Source organism: Anser anser (assembly GCF_964211835.1).
Source record: "Anser anser genome assembly, chromosome: 14".
Lineage (NCBI taxonomy): Eukaryota > Metazoa > Chordata > Aves > Anseriformes > Anatidae > Anser > Anser anser.
In genome coordinates, this window is record NC_139735.1 from 15,083,083 (window position 1) to 15,100,286 (window position 17,204).

General features: G+C 38.3%; 1 protein-coding gene across 7 annotated transcripts in view; it reads right to left on the reverse strand.

The window, feature by feature from the left end:
* The window catches only part of SPDL1 (spindle apparatus coiled-coil protein 1), a 28,017-nt gene extending 10,824 nt beyond the window's left edge, over window positions 1-17,193 (reverse strand). Inside the window, exons 1-10 of one of the 7 annotated variants that reach the window (XM_083798219.1) lie at window positions 13,073-13,589; window positions 12,020-12,067; window positions 10,595-10,778; window positions 8,344-8,520; window positions 7,595-7,789; window positions 7,179-7,328; window positions 6,426-6,524; window positions 5,468-5,578; window positions 2,598-2,738; window positions 1,124-1,230 (exon numbers count right to left, since the gene is read on the reverse strand). In XM_083798219.1, coding sequence (XP_083654345.1) covers window positions 1,124-1,230; window positions 2,598-2,738; window positions 5,468-5,578; window positions 6,426-6,524; window positions 7,179-7,328; window positions 7,595-7,789; window positions 8,344-8,520; window positions 10,595-10,753 — 1,139 coding nt within the window. In that variant the 5' untranslated portion in view covers window positions 10,754-10,778; window positions 12,020-12,067; window positions 13,073-13,589. Of the gene's footprint in view, window positions 1-1,123; window positions 1,231-2,597; window positions 2,739-5,467; window positions 5,579-6,425; window positions 6,525-7,178; window positions 7,329-7,594; window positions 7,790-8,343; window positions 8,521-10,594; window positions 10,779-12,019; window positions 12,068-12,553; window positions 12,803-12,835; window positions 12,933-13,072; window positions 13,608-17,103 lie in introns of those variants that run through there. The other 6 variants (XM_083798216.1, XM_083798218.1, XM_083798214.1 and 3 more) reach the window with 6 other exon arrangements.
* Window positions 17,194-17,204: the final 11 nt, after the last annotated feature.

Sequence of the window (17,204 nt, forward strand, 5' to 3'; positions counted from 1 at the left end):
ACGGACATGCTTATTTAACTGGTTCAAGAAGCTCTCCCTAACTTACAAATTCACTAGGGTTTGTTTGGTTTTTTTTTGTTTGTTTTTAAGTCCATGTATGTTTACATAACTACTTCTGTAATTGATAATACAACCTTTACATAAACAAAAGGTATTACTCTAAGTAACCAACACAAAAAAATTATGTTAAGACGATGCTTGAAACAGAGGCAAGGACATGCACTATTAACTTCCACATCACAAGTGCAAATTCTTTCCTCAGTTGTTCTATAGTACTTAGATCATGCCAGTTTCTCGTAACAACAGAGAAGTCTATTACCTGATTGTTGCTATGTCCAGATGATAGGACAAGGGCCAACGGGTGTAAGTTGGAACATAGGAGGTTCCGCTTAAATATGAAACAAAACTTTTTTACAGCGAGGGTGACAGAACACTGCAACAGGCTGCCCAGGGGGCTCATGGAGTCAAAACCTGCCTGGACGTGTTCCTGCGCTGGCAGGGGGATTGGACTAGATGGTATTGCAAGGTCCCTTCCAATCCCTAATATTCTGTGATTCTCTAAAATTTCCACAGCAGACATTCGTCTCCTCCGGGAAGCACAAGACTTCCATTTGAGGTCTTCACAACAGTCCTGAAGCCAGACATGACGGAATTTCTAATGAATATATATGGAATTCACTACCTAAAGAACACAGCTCAACTAGGTAGAGCCATAAAGCATTTTATGTATGACCTGGCTCTTTTTAGAGAAATACAGCCTATATCCTTGAAGAAGCTTCATACAGCTGTCGCACAGGTTAAAAGACTTGGACTTTTAAAAAATGTGAATATATATATTGGAGTTATCACCTAACTGAGTATTAACAACGTTTCTAAAAAGAAGCAGCAATAATAACAAACTGGTTCTACCGCCATCTGTTACAACAATAAGTATAACGGAAAAGAGAGTATCTTTGAGCTCCTGTAACGAACACAGGACAGTTCCACAGCATTAAGCAATGAGCATATTTCCACATGCAGTCTGAACATCATAGAGAACAAAAAACATGGAGAAGGGGAATAGGTAGCTAGAAGATATTCACACTGTGACCAACTTCTAGGCCTAAGACCATTAGGTACTTACTTCAAGTTGTCGAGTTTCATTTGCAGCAAATCTGCATAGTAACCATCTCCAGAGTCTGCTTTTGAGCTAGTACTAGCTCTGCATTCTTCCACATTCTCATATAAAGTCTGTCAGAAGAAAAAGCGTCAAGCTGTTAACTAGTGAACTTTCACAAGCACATAAGCTCAGTCCCTAGATGAAGCTTTCACTGCACTTCTATACAGAAGCTTCACGGTAGATGTTTAAACGTACTAGAGAACTGAGCTGCTCTGAGCACTTCCTGACTTGCTACAAGTGTCATACAGCATGCAAATGGCCAGTCCTCTGTTACTCAGACGGACCCGCAAAGGTAGAGAATAGAAGCCACGTTGGTCAATAGCCCAAATTTCATTGCCAAAAATCTGAAAATCAATTACATTTTTAAGATAAGAAATTTGGTTCACATTGAAGATGCCACAGATGTACTAAGGGTTTCATAAAACACTTGAATCTCACGTGACATTCTGGTCACAATTTTTGGTTTGGAAAAAAAAAAAAAAGACTACTCAGATTTGAACAACTGTCAGACAGATCTCAGAACCTCCTGTCAGTCACTGAATACAGGTACTTTTGATGGCTATTTGAATCCATCATTTCATTTGCTGACACTACAGATTTGGTGCATAGAGACAAGGAAAAAAAAAAATATCTCTCAAGCTTACATGTGACAAAACCGGTGAAGTAACCAAGCTGTCTTGACTGCTTATTAAAATGGGTTAAGCCTAGCTTTATGCCGCTTTGGTTAAATGCAGAATAGAGGACACTATCCTGGAAAACTTAATCCCAAAGCATAAGCTAATAAACCTCAGTTCGCATTCTAAAGCTGCGATAAGAAAGTGCTAATTAAGTATGTTAGTATCTAAGACAGTAAGCAAGGCTACAGTTTTTGACTCTGAGTACACACAAACATCAATAACATTGGAATAGCGCATACATGTGTTGTCCTGTATTTCTCCCTTTCCAAAACAGAGAAGATGCTGTCAAGTTGCATAAAAATACTGAAAAAAATGCTTTACTAGAACCATTTAGCAATTCAGGTCTAAAAAAAAGAGCACTTCAGCTACTGAGTCAAGACATCATAATATCATCAAATATCACATACACCAGAACTCTCAGAGAGACTAAAAACTGATGCATACATCTTCAAAAAAAAAAAAACCACCAAAAAACTTATTGCTCAGTGAACTTTGACCAAGTAATTAAACACTACAGGTAACTACCTAAAATACGAAGATGTTAAACAGGAATGGGGAAGGAGGGGAACAGAAAATGGGTTTCTTGCTTGCATGAACTTCAGAACTGTGTGTTCTTCAGCTCGAAAACAGAACTTCAGTCATATAAAGGAATGAGAAGCCTTTGGATCCCTTTCAAACCTAAGCACAGTCTTTAGTTTTAATCGTTCCTTCTCCTCATGCGTTAACATCTCATCTGAGTTTTCCACTTAGAGATGACATACCTTAAATTTTTCTAATTGTCTCACTTTCATAAGAAGATCTTCTATTTCACCATTCTTTTGCTCCAACATTGACTGTAAGCGTTCCAGCTGCTCAAATTCTGCCTGAGAGCCTTTCATCTGTAGCAGTGTAGCCATTTGCAGCTAGAAAAAACAAAGGAAAAAGTTTTTATAACAAGCACTGGGTTAAGCGACAGAACATGTCTTCATCTTACTCAGAAAGCTCAGGATACCCAAACCTCTTGCTTCTATTTGTAAATATAGAAAACCACTGGGTGCTTAAACTCAATACTGACAATTAAACATAGTGTCAACTTATAATTGTTAATACTAAAACTCTCCAGGATGGCCAAAACCTTCCTGAACACAATGTGGTCCTAAGGTGTCATATCTCTCTCCTCATTGACTGAAGAGCCTATAAACATGCTGTCAAGGAGGTGCACAAAGCATTTCACATTTGAAGCTTAAACACCAAGTTAACTAGAACTCAGCTATATTGCAGGCTCATTCAGAGCTAAAATGCATCTATGAAGAACTTCTCAGTTCAAAAAAGAACTCAAACAAACCTAGTTCCCCAACAAATTTAAAAAATGAACCAAAAAAAACACTTTATTTTGCAGTTCTGATTCAGAGGTATATATAGCACTTGAGTTTATGCTCAGTCATACTTATCCAAGAATTTCAGCTTCTTTTACACCTTCCACGGAAGGCACCCTTCCAAGCACAGGAAAATCCTTTTTCATTACAAAAGTAGAAATAAATCCAAATCTAGCATTTATAGCGTATTTTTCTCACAGTTAACATCATGCTACAAGGTTTTTAACCCATCCGTTTACAAGGGACACAACAGATATTCAAGCAACTAAAGAAAGAATATGAAATGCAGTTATGTAAACATGTAATGGAGTGTTAATGTCTGGTGAAAGTTTCACAGTTAAGGCAGCATGGATGAAGTAACACTGTAAAACACTTGGAGAAGTCCCAGAGAAAGGATCAACTGAAACAAACTAAGACTACAGATTAACAGAGCAAGCTAGAGAAGAGCATTTGCCCTATCTCATCTTGTATATCAAATAGAAGAGATTGATGATTCTGTACCCAAACCAGATCTAAAATAGATTCAGTCATCTCCTCCTCCTAACTTCCAATGGATGTAGGGGGAAATGAAACTTATCTGCCAATGGCCGACTAAAACTATACTTGCATTCCCCAGTGGTGTAGACATGTAGCCTTTCCCCCTCACTTAAGAGCCTACTTGCTAGCTATCAAAGTTGCAAAGTGCAGTGCAAGTACATAAAAACAACAGCAACAAAAAAGAAGAAACAGGAAGGGCTACTACAAGCTATGGTAAACACTCCAGCCATGGCAAAACCTTTACAGCAGTACTGTTTACACTGTGTCCCGAAGTCAGATCCTCAGAAGTCCTCAGTCAATACCCCATTCAAGTATCCTGACAACTGATGTTGTAACAATGTGGTGAACTACACTATTGGAGTCAGGTACTGACCAAGTAGCCATCAGTTCACTATACACAGAGTTTTAACACAGCAACACAATGCAAGGCAAAACAGAAGAGATCCTACCAGAGATCTAAGATACCAACTTGAACAAAACAGCTGTCATAACAAATGACTTCTCTCTAACATTGGTACTAGCAGATATTTTATTAGGATAAAGTAGCACAAATTGGAATTCCAAATACCAACTTTAAAAAAAGGGATACCAACTTGCCTTAGTCCTGGATGAAAACTTCAAATGTAACCATTCAGCCAATATAATCACTGACTTGCACTGATATTACAAGGAGATAGAAAGAATCTAAGAAACTGATCCTATTCAACCATTTTACTTACTCTCATCTTTAGCTCTCAATGAGAAATTCCAACGAACATTCCTTGGCTATATAGTACTTCTTCCATTGTCCTTTGTGGTGTTTCAGTTATTTTTCAACTTGCTTCTCCACAAAAGCTAAGTCACAGCTCTATATATTCACTGCTACTCTTTGTCACCACTTATGTTTCAGTACTGGTCTCAGACAAGCTGCATGATCCAACTGGAATGATCCCTTCTCATATAAGGCAATCACAAGGCCAACATGAGAACAGTTACCAATTTTGTAGCAGGCCCCTGACATTGTCTTACAGAACAGCTTCGGCCAACTAGGTTTCTCAACAGTATTTACTAACCTACAAGCTGCCAACCTAAGGAAGCATAGTCTAGATGAAATAGTCATGATCAGAGAATGCTTTTGGTTGGAAGGGACCTTAACAACCATTTAATTCCAAACCCCCTGCCAAGGGCAGGGACACCCTCCAGTAGAGGTGTGAAATACAGTTCATTTATAACTTGTATTCTTGCATTAAGTATAGGGAGAAGGAAGAAAAATATGACCAAAATAAGAAACCAAGAAAGCAACTCAGAGGAGGAAAAACAGTGTGATCAAATGACAGAGTGAAAGCTTTCTCTATTGCTTACAAAGGCATTAACTCCTGAGAACCTCTGTTAAGAAACAAATTATTTATGTAGTATGACAATTAGAAAAAGAAAAAGCAACTGTCAAAAAAAAGCTAGTTTGACTGGCAGAAGCTGTTTTACCCCTTTAAGAACTACTATCAATGTAAGCAGACAGTGCCTTCAGCTTAACTTAGCATTCTAGAATTAAACAGTAGCGCTAGAAAAAGTGTTGATACACTACTGAAGCTAAGTAGCACGATGACATGTCACTTGTCTTCTCTCCCATTCCTCCCCACCCACCCAACAACACTACTGTACCACAGTTCAAAGAGAATCAGATCCCCTAGCCTGTGTTTTACAGCACTGCTTTATCAGACAGACCCCAAGGAAACCCTGGAGTATTACAATAACGGTCATACCTTCATTCTTTGCAACTGTTCTCTAGTGAATGCATGCTGTTTTTGTAGTGACTGATATTTTATTTTCACACTGATCAGCTGTCGTTCCATTTCTGCCCTACGGTCCTCCACCTATAGAACATTTTTAACAATTATTACTATGAAAATAACACTTGTCACTTGGATTCTGAGTGTTAAAAGAAGTTAACTGGCAATTGATGTTGCTTCTGAAAACACCGCTTTTCCAACAACAGTGTGCTACAGTCAAAACTTCTGAGATGAATACTGAGTAGGCAGTCCTGTAAGCAGTTGAACCCTAGACAATACTGTACAGGAGATTTCTTTTGTTCTTTTGATATTGGAATAACTAACAGTAAGAATCAGTATTGGTCCAGAATAGTTTTGTCTATCTGTATCAGAACAAATAGTTGAAAATAAATATGAACTGCATATCAAATGAAGCCATTTACTGAGGGTGGTCAGAAAACAAAATGCCAGCATACAGGCTGGCATTTAGTACCACCTAAACTCTTATTCAAAAACCCTCCTGAGTGTTCAAATATCCAACCATTTTTCAACATGCTCTTTAAAAGTAGCATTTAGCATTATCTTTCAATATTTCATTTATTATCTTCTGCATTAAAGAAAGGTCACCAGCTGAACAAGACTCCTTATAGAGCAAAGTTTCAGACAGAACTGTTTATTATGAACCCTCAGTCTCATCTTTCATCTGGATAACCAGGCAACTTTAAGTCATTTCATCAAGGTCATTATCTCCCCAGCTTTAGATTGTGCATGCAAATTGTTTTCCTGAGGTGTCCCTTGACAGTTCAACACTGAAGGTACAGAGGAATTTGAGGAATAGAGATTAGTGCCAGGTAGATCAGGTACTTTTATGTTTTCAATACAACATAAGTGATTTCTTATGATAAAACATCTCTTCTCTGCATATTCTCAGACATCTGTTGCGTAGCTGTACCTCAGCGAAGAGAGAATTGCCTTTACTTGTAGGGTCCAAAGATTGCTGCACTGCATGATCCAGCTGAACCTGAAGCTCTTGATTAGCTTCACGAGCTTTCTAGATTTAAGCAAACAGAAAGATAATTTAAAAATGTGATGTATTGCATATTCTTTTAATCAAACTGTTTTATCTATTTCATTCCTCATACATTTAGCACCAATTATCTTGTACAGCAGTATTTAACTGTACATACAGTACTAGCCAGAAAGACAATGAAAATCGTTTTGCTAGGAGGCCCAGTATCCCACTTGCTCTTATGGATAATATCATAACTAAACCCTTTAAAGAAAAATACGGACATTTATCAGTTGGATTGATGACACTGATGACACTATCATCCTTGCTGTGGTGGTAGTCACAGGCACTCTACTCCCCAACTGTGTTTTACAAGGCATTCAAAAGGAACTTGAAATAAAAATGGGAATTGTTTAAGTGACCTGTTACAAGTCCCTGCTATGACGCAGGATATTGCAATGCAAAGGATATCCACGTGCAGCCTTCCACAAGAGAATGCCAATACAAACTGTCAACAGCTAACACAGATCTACTAAGTATGATTTAGCCTTTATTTCCTCTGCATTCTCTTCCTCCCTCTCTCCTCAAAACAAACTCCTCTCAAAGCTCTTCTCCTTATTTCAGTGAAAATCTAGCACCAACCACTTGTGGAATTCAGGGATTAGCTAGCACCGTTGCTTAAAATTAAGAGAATACCTCTAATGCGTTACAGTAAGAAACAACTTCTTTTTCCCTCTCTTCTTTCTCTCCCTGTAGACGCTCCAGCTGATTACGTAAGTTGCTGTTTATGAGTTCTAGTTGTTCTTTACTGTACTGCAGTTCATTCAGCTTTTCTTCAACATTGGCCTAAATACAGAAGTATGAAATAAAAAGCTTACGAAATAAATTCAGGAAAAGCAGGCCCAAATGAGACAAACACGCTTGTTAATAACAATGACTTTTTAAGACAAAATATCATCTTGAAGAGGATGAATTAAAATCTAGTTGTTAAGGCTATTGCTATATTTTTTCCTGTGATTATTTTTTCTACTAAGCCAAACTAGCAAGACACCCAAAGCACCTAAAACTGAAGCGAGCAAAAAAAGCACAATACTCAAGTGCTAACCACACACCTTCACACTTTCTAGTTCAGTGAGCTCCATCTGAAGATTAAGCATTTCTGAAGACATGGTTTCATGTACACGTTCAGACATCATGTGTAGCTCTTCTGATTTGGCAGCAATTATTTCTTTCTGATGATCCACTTTGTGTCTCAATTGTTTTTCTGAGAGTCGGGTTTCATCTAGTTCTGCTTTCAGGTTCTCCAACTTAAAAGACATTTGACAATTAAGTAGTACCACTTTAAAAGCACAATATTTCAGACTCATGTTCAAATCAAGGAAGTGTCTCAGAAATATAAAATAATAGTAACCTTTTAAAAATAAGCTTTGGAATTGGATGCAATTTACAGTGTAGCTATGCAGATTTTTGTTAAAACATCAACCAAACAAGCTGCCTTTCTAACAACAATAATTTAGGCCTGTTACATCTTTTATGATCTCAGTAATTCATTTCTTGTTGGCAAGTTGTAGAATATTTACTTGGCTTTTTTTAATCACCAAATCTGGCCTTATTGTCTTGACCTTTTTACTCTAGTTCCTGTTTTAATAAAAGCCATCATGATAGTTTTAATACTTTCGTAACAGTAGTTGGAAAAAAAGTGAGCCCAGTTCCAAATCAAACTGCCTAACATGGCAAAGAAAGGTAAGACTACGTATTACAACTATTCATTAGATTCGTTTTGGTTACAACTATGCAGTTATAAGTTCAAAACATTTTTAAATGCTATTAGTAACGTTATAGCTGTATATTAGGTGCAAACCTTGTTTTTAAGGTCACTGATTTCTTGTCCATGAACTCTGGCAAGTTGTTCTTTCTGTTTTTCCAGTTGCATATTCTGCTGTTGCTTAAGGGCGTCACATTCAAAGCTCAAGCTTTCCAACATTCTATTTTTAAGTTCAATTTCTCTCTGAAGAGAGTATTTCTCTTGTTCAAATTTCTGCAAGAAATGACATAGTGATAAGTCTAGACATAATGGTCATTGCACTGAGTAAAGGCTCTGCACCAAGGCATCAACTGCTTAAAGCCTGTAGCTCACTCAACCTTTTGTTGATGTTCCAATTAGGGAATTGTCATACCCAAGTAAAGAACAAGAAAGCCTACACCATTGCTCTCAATTTTTATGAGTGAGTTGGTTGTGGGTTGTGTAGTATTCTGTCCTCCATGGAAATGGCATCTTCACATTCAAAATAAAGTGTTGGCACCAAATTATTTTTTTTTTTTTGCAAGTTTAACAGAAAACTTCAGTGAGAGCTTTTGTGTCATTTCTACCACAGATGGAACTCAATCGTATTAAGAGTTAGTAACAGCGTATTGAGTGTTCCCCTACCACAGAACAGCTGGGTTCTATGTCTGATAAAGACAAACTTGCCTAGTGTTCTGTTATAAAACATGTCAGCCTTTCCAGACTTAAGAAAGGCTTTTTAATCTGTTTCCCTGTATGCCAGATCATACACAGAAGCTACCGATAGAGGGGAACATCATTTTACTTTTCCATTCAGCCAGCAATTAAGGAAAAGGAAGAAAACAAAAAGGAAGCTAATGCAAAAAAATGCCAAAATGTAGTTACTCCGAAGTTGTAGGAGTATTTTTCTTTAAAATCAATCTTAGAAGACAAACCAGAAGACAAAAGGAGAAACAACAAAAGAAAGATCTATCGAGTAGGAAATCCACCTCTGCTGCCTAGACATCAGCTTATCAGGGACAGGCTTAACTCACATATACAGAATGAGCTTTAACAATGATAAAGACTTGGCAATGCACTGTCGGCCATACCCACGTAAAGAAAGTCTACCATCAAATATCTACGCGGACTTTTACAGAAGCGTACGGAGACTTCTGTGTTTTGAAAGATTCTGGCAACTACTGTTGGAATTAATGTGTCCACAATAACTGCTTTGGAACTCAGATTCCAACGAGAAGTACGGAAATCAAGTTCTAAAGAAGCTGTTGGATAACTGCAGTTCTCACAAAGGATGCTATTCTACTAGATGAAAGTACACAATTCCTTCCCCCAGCTCTTGAAATCTAAGTCACTAATTGGACTGGTTCACACAAGTTTAACTCATAACTTTGCTCCAGTCTACAGTGGTGGAACGTAACTTGTGCGTGCAGGTTTGCGCCACAGTAACTAACATGTCAGGCTGCCTGCAGAGAAGGATGATCCTGCTCTGCCTTCTTCGCTAGTTGTGCTTTCCAACTGCCCCTCTTGCACTAAGCCTACTAATGGCACACCAATCAAATAAGTTATTAGTGTTCATTCACAACAGCAGGGTGCTACAACACTCCAGCTGGCCACACGAAAACACATTTTAGCTTTATCACAAAGGAATGGATAGCAATGTACTGCCAGGAAAAGACCAGATTAAGAGAAAACAGAAAATCTGAAAGATGGGCTGACTGAGAACAAACAAAGAAGTCAAAATTAAATTGTTTAGGAAAAGTGGAAGAGATGTCCTAGGCTGGAATTTTCTTGTGCACCTATCAAGAAGACGACTGGAAGACTAAGTAATATCTCTATACTGTAACACTACACTACTTTCTTTTCTAAACTGTAAAGAAATATACTAACGATTTCAGAGTCCCTTGGTATTTACAAATTTAAAGAGTGTACAGCCCATGAAACCCATTTTGTAGTCTTGCTGGTAACATGCTTTTTTACTGCTTTAAGTGACGCCAAGTTTACAGGCAGAGCATAACAAATTGTTAAACATACTCAATACACATATTCTAAAGCAAATTGACTTTAGCAACTACTATTCATTCCACAATAGAGCCAATTAATCCTATGTGGCGCTGAGCATTTGATGCAGAATAAAATGTGAAACCCTGACCTAGCTAGAAAAAAAGAGTGTACTCAACATCTTACAGAACTGACAAAAAGCCCTCTCAACAAATACTTAAAGTAAAAAGGTTCATTAAAATTAATCTGGACTCTAAAAGGCATTTAAACCACTTGTGACTTTCAGAAAACAGAAGAAATTTCTTAATTTTTTTCAAGTTTAAAACATCACCTCAGTTTTCTCCGTCAATTCACGACGTGTTTGATCCAACTGATTTTGAACTTCACTTTGAGACTCCAATAAATGTAAGCCATATTGTGCTGCCTTCCTTCGCTCGTTCTCTGCTTCCTTGAGTTGTTGTCTAAGACTTAACACAGTCTCTGTCTCCATTCTTTCTCCTTTTGTTACTTCAAGACTAAAAACAAATTATTAAAGAAGGTATTGTAGTAAGTTACAGTAATTAATCTCAAAAGAAGTTACTGAATTTCCTTTCTTAAACAGAATTAAGGAGTTTATTTTTCATCAATACAAGACAGAAAAGAGAACTCTGTAAGATGCCACCCTGTGAATAGTTGCTTCTCTGTAAGTTTGGTCAGCTGATTCCTGACTATACAGCATGAATAGCATGCAGCGGACAACTCCTACATAGAGCTATCTTGACATGCGTAACTGAAGTGAAGGCCAGGAAACAACCTTCTAAAAACACTATTACGCACGTGACCGATGTTTTCTGTGTTATTAAAACAAAACCACACAAACTATATATAACATTACTTGTGCACACAAATTACACTTAATTCATGCAAATTCATCCAAAGCCAACATTCCTAATTTATATTACTTCAATATCCAAGTCATTCTTCATTCAATATCCTGTTTTTATATATATAAATTAGTTGTTGCCACTTCTTACTAGCACATCTGAACATATCCTTCTGAACATTACCAAGATGCTTGTCTTAATCACAAGTAAATTTGACTCTTGGATTCAGAAAATAGTATTTCTAAGAGTCATGATTCTAAGTGCAATGCCTTCATTTCAATTTTTTTTTTTTTTTAAGTTTTATGTAACAAAGGTAACCCCACTTAGAGTTTAGCAGCTTCATGTATATAAAGTTATATTAACATACAAAATGACATCATATCATAACTATGCTAATGCCTTTCCCAGAAAGGAGATGGAAATTAGAAAATGTGAGTTTCCACATCATTTATCATTTGTTCCTGTTATTAAAAGTTTAACACATACAAATACTTTACCTGGACATGCTCTGAAACTTTTTTTTTATCCACATCTACCTATCGAAGTGCTTGAAACACTAGTTTTGCAACTTTAAACTAAAAGAAACCAGTGAAAGACAGAAAGTCGGAATGCCTATAATCTCTAAAAATAATCAGTAACATTACTAGTACTACAAGTACACCTACACTATGAGAATTTAATATTGAAACATTTAATAGCAAAACATAGTAATATAAACAAAACTAAGCTACAACTTCTGGTATGACTTTGCATCAAAGGGGATTACTTCATCCTCAGTTCATAAACAGAAATAAAACTTATTTTCTGATCAAACCAGTAACACGCTAATATTTAAGATACAGTAGATTGCTCCTAGCTTACTAAATTAAATTTGAGCAGTATTTTTAACTCACCTTCAGAAGTCCATTTAAATCTTGCTTGATCTTATTCTCTCACCCCACCTATAAAAGAAAGCAACAGTTGTCTAGCCCAGATGAGTACAAGCTGCTGTCCTTCATGACAATCCTTTTCTGTACAGCGCCCATGCCTAATGCTGTCTCATGAAAATGCAGATCACCAGCTAAAACCCCACAGAAATGCAAATCTTATTCAAATCTCTGGAGGCAGCTGTCAGATAGTTGAGTAACAGCCAGACCAAGCAGCGCTGCCAAGGAGGGCTGCAGTGCGGGGGGCCTGGGGAGCAGGGAGGGGGCTGCACCAGCACTGCAGGGGTGCTGAGGGTTGTCTGGGGTCTCATCCTGCTTCTCCAGGCTCTTCTGCACGTTCTGCTCGAGTTCCACAGACAAGATCGTTTAGCTCTTAATAAATTATTCACTGGATAAAATCAAGAGAATTTTAGGCTTTCAATTTTATCATAGAAACACAGGGAAAAAAATAAATAATTTCCTTATTGACACACTGCTTGTTAGGGAGAAACTGAAACGTGCCTTTAGGATCACAAAGAACCTCTGCTCTCCATTGTCCGTTTGGGATCAGCTCACTGAGACCAGGCGGCTTTGGTCTTAGGGCTACGCTGCTACACAGGGCACAGCCTCCCATTTCCAATCCTACGGAGGTTAATTCAAATCCTCTGAAAACAGGGCTTTAAGGGGAATAAATAACTAACAAGGTGGGCAGGTAAGAGCGAGTAACAATAAAATAACGCGTCTCCTTTCATCCTACAGCGAGTTTCACGAGTTATTTACTTGGGGCTAGGCACCCTCCCACACCTGCTGTCAGACTGCACACGGAAGGCTCCAGACCTCGCCTACCCCACCGCCTAACCGCCGCTTCACACAAAAAACTTCAGCCGCGCCCAGGCTGCAGCACCCCCCGTGCAGGAAGGAGCCCCCCGAGGACAGAGGAGCCGCCTCCCCCCCTCAGACACAGTGCCTTGACAGACGGCGGCAGCAGCAACAGGAGGAGGCCGCCGGCCGCCGCCCCCCCCACCCCCCCCCCCCCATTACCTCCGCCCCGCGCCGCTCCCGGGTTCAAACTCGCCTCCGCGCCGCCTCCCCAACTCTCGCGAGAGCCGCCGCCGCCTGGCCGCTGAGGAGGGCGGTGCGCGCGCCCGCCGCGACCGTTACGTGAGGCGGGCGGGGCGGCGCCTCTCAGAAGAGGCGCTGAGGGGGCGTACGGCAGCCTTCCTGTCTCGCACAGCCTTCCCTTCAGCTCTGGGGAGCTTCCCTAAAACCTCTCCGAGGATAATGCAGTGCTGGTAGCGCAGCTGATTCCTGAACTTCTACCCACGGGTTGGCTGCCTCCCGATGTTGTTTAGTACCTGCTCAGCTTGGTTTTCTCCACCAGGGAGGGATCTCCTAGTGTTAGGTACTCCAAAATGCATAGATGTGAATAATATCCGCCCTGAGCAAACTTCATCAACAAATAACCACTTGTTGATGTGCAGTCCTGAGGGTTTCTTGGGACCCGCACACTGACAGGGAAGCAAGCTTCTCTCTGCTGTTCTTCCCCACCCTAAAAGGAAGCTTGAGTATTCTTAAATTTAACCACTGCTTCAAAGGTTAACTTACTCGTCTATGTTTGCACTTTCAGTCAGATCAGTGACTATGGTAGGCTTATTCTCGCATCTGACATAACATCCACGCCAAAAGTCACTGCATAGAAATATACTAATACAAATTCTGCCGTGACAGAAATACAACCCTTTTAATGCAAAGTTATATTCAAGCAATAGGCTTTAAGTGGATGCATGGGTAACAATCCTATTTGCAGCAACTAGGACAGAAATAGATGTCTTTAGATAACCGGGGCTTGGAAAATGAGCACATGGCATGAAATAGTATAGAGGAAGCCAACAAAAACAAAATAGCCCAAACCATAGGTTATTCTATACGATACTATTTAATCGAGATGTGTGGGTCTAGCTTTTGTCAATAGAAATGGGATTAATAATTATACAGAGTGCTCCAGACAGGCAAGAATGCCAAGTTGATTAAAACACAGGCAGGAAACAAGAGAATCCTCTGTTCTAATCCTGATTCTGCTGCATTCCCTGAGTGATTAGCCACACCAAATACCCACAGCTCAACCCCCTGGTTTAAAAGCGCAGATAACAGTGACTTAATTAACACATCCATGTAGTTCTCCTGACAGTTACTGAGTACAGCTTCAAAAAAAGTAAAATGCATTGTGAATACTTTATATTAACATGATGACTCCACCAAATTGGTTATCCGTCACTTCATGCTAACCCACAGACCAGGTAAAATAGCTGCTTGCTTCTCCCCCACTTCAGTTCCACTGTTGTGTATTGTAGCTGATATTTAATACATGAAATGCATTAACAAGCTCCATGATATTTTCCCCAGTCAGATTTTTCATTTCTGCTTTTCAGACTTAGGAGCGTAGATACAAAATAACAAAATCATTATTTAAACCATTCAATTATTTTCAGAAGTTGTTCTCTTTTCCTTCCTGAATTGGCCCCAACTAGGACACTGTTTTACAGATCACATATACTACTTGTGCATATAAAATACATGCATCTTTTAGTTGCTCATAAGTTACTTGCTATGCACAGTTGTCAAGTAGCATGACTGTTTTGTCAGAATGTTACAAGATTATTCACCAGTGTGATAAAATATTTAATAGCTACATAATACTAGTATTTGCAGCTCAGCTATATACCAGGATTCATTGAAATGTACTTAGCTTGTAGGAAAGTAGATTTTAATTTCAGTGGTTGCAGACGAGCATAGAAAGACAAGGTCATTGAGTTAATCTTCTGTAGTAAATTTGGCTTTATAGAGAAAAATGCTTTTCCCCCACTTAGCTCTGAAAAGACAGTTTCCATATTTCACGTCAGCTTAGGTTGTCTTTAGTCCCCAGCTTGCCAGTGGAACTATGTATTTTCTTGTAGAAACTTTTCTCCTGCTTATGACTGCAATTGCAGCTATTTTCCCATAGAGATTCTACAAATCCAGGGGTTACTAATGCATTAATGTTTTGTGAGCAAGCAGCTTATATGGTTTTGTTCATTGACAATTGGATAGATGAATTTAATTAAATCTGTACACTGGTGACTGTATGAAACGTAAATGCATGCCTTCTAAGTCTTATCTCTGTTAGCAGGCAAGCATTCTGTGTTAAGCAATGGAGTAATTACAACAATTATATGGCTTTATTCTGTAGAGGAGGCTTGTTGCCTTTATCTACATTAAAGCAAATCACATTCAAAACAACTCTTAATCTTTACCTGCTAATTGCTCAGTGAATCTCGACAGTGTAACATGGGAGCTGACGATTGTTTTGCTCCTGTACTTACCGTCCAAATGCTACAGGAAGCAAGCGAGTTACAGCAGCCTACTGACAAGCTGATTACTTGCTGCTTAAGTCATTTTGGCTAAACAGATCAAGGGTTAAGTAACTTGTTGGAACACTACAGTTGATTTTTGTTTATTTGTTGACATTTTCCTATTCTTCATTGTTTCAGAACTCAATTTTGTACTAAAGCCATGTTAATATACTTGCTAGTGCAACCTTTAAAAGCCAAATTTTAATCCCTTCCACATTTTTAAGTTGGTATATCACTAAACTGTTCTGCTTTCTTTGACAGGAGGCACTTTCACTTTCAACTAAACAGAATTCATGATCTGTAGATTATTACTGTGAATTCCAAGTACGCTAATACTTAAGTTCTCTTGCAAAGAACTCACTCAGTTCAGTAATTACAGCAACAGATTGAGGGCCAGTAACATACTGTTTCTAATCCTCTCCAACCTATTAGTGGTTGACCTCATCCAAATCACTTCATCTCACTGTTTTAAGCATGTTAGCTAAACAAAAAGGTCTTTTGCATTTTTCTTGCTAATTTCATATTAACTAACCTTCTGAAACTTCACATGATTGCTTAGGGGAAAAAAAAGATCTATCTGGGGTAAGAGTCTCTTTTAAATACACTTTCAGCTACTCTGCTATAAAAAAAGTTTGCCTTTTTTTTTTTCCATTATAAATTTGTCATGTTTTCTGCCATTGCTTGAATGGGCTAAGGGCCTTACTAATAAACTTCTTAGATGTATGTAGTAGACAGGGGTCCAATTATGGAAGTGTGTGTACTTCAACAGATGTATACTTCAGTGGACAAATTCAGAGCCAAGCTGTGGTGGAAATTTACATTATAACTAGACTAGCACCTTATACTCTACTTAACTATTTTATGCTTTTCATCCTTTTGTAAAATACAAGACCAAATTAGATGTTTATTCAAAGCTTTCTAAACTTTTATGGTTAAAATAACAGTTGTAAAATATTGAATCACAAAACTGTTAGAATTTGTAAAAGATAACAAAATAAGTTTTGCAACGTGTTTGTTTAAACCTAGGAGCTCTAGAAATGGGTCTCATAACAAATATATTAAATTCATAGAATCATTAAGGTTGGAAAAGCCCTCCACGGTCATCTGGTCCAACTGTCCCCCTGCCGTCAATATCACCCACGAAACCGTGTCCTTAAGCACTAGGTCCAACCTTTCCTTGAACACCCCCACTGTCGGTGACTCCACCACCTCCCTGGGCAACTCCTTCTAATATCTAACTACTCTACCCAAGAAGAAATTTCTCCTAATTTCTAACCTGAAATTGTTTTCCAAAACCATATTTAACAGAACATGGGGTGCACTGCAACTCAAATGAATTTTAAACTTTCTTTTTAAAGTGGTATCTAAAGAGGTCTCTTAAACTTCACATCCAATATCAGTTTAGATACCCATTATGATCAATCTGTAATTTAAAACTGATCCAAAATCTTCATTATTTTTTCCATGTTATTAACACTAGTTGATATAATTTCGTGTTTAAATCATTACAATGATATTTAGCTAACTCAGTATTTAGGTATTATTCTGCTCATCACGAGAAATACAGTTTGATAACAGCATCACGTAAGCATCAAAATTTACATTTCACATATAAGAATACACATATATCATCATTAGAATTATTAATCATGTATTTCTAATCTAGCCAAAATTATAGTTTACCCATCTTTGAAATGTCTTTCAGAATTCACAAGAAACAGAAGATGCATATCCCCTTGGCTTGTTACCCAGCTGTTGCGTATCACCAGCACCACCTTGTGGGT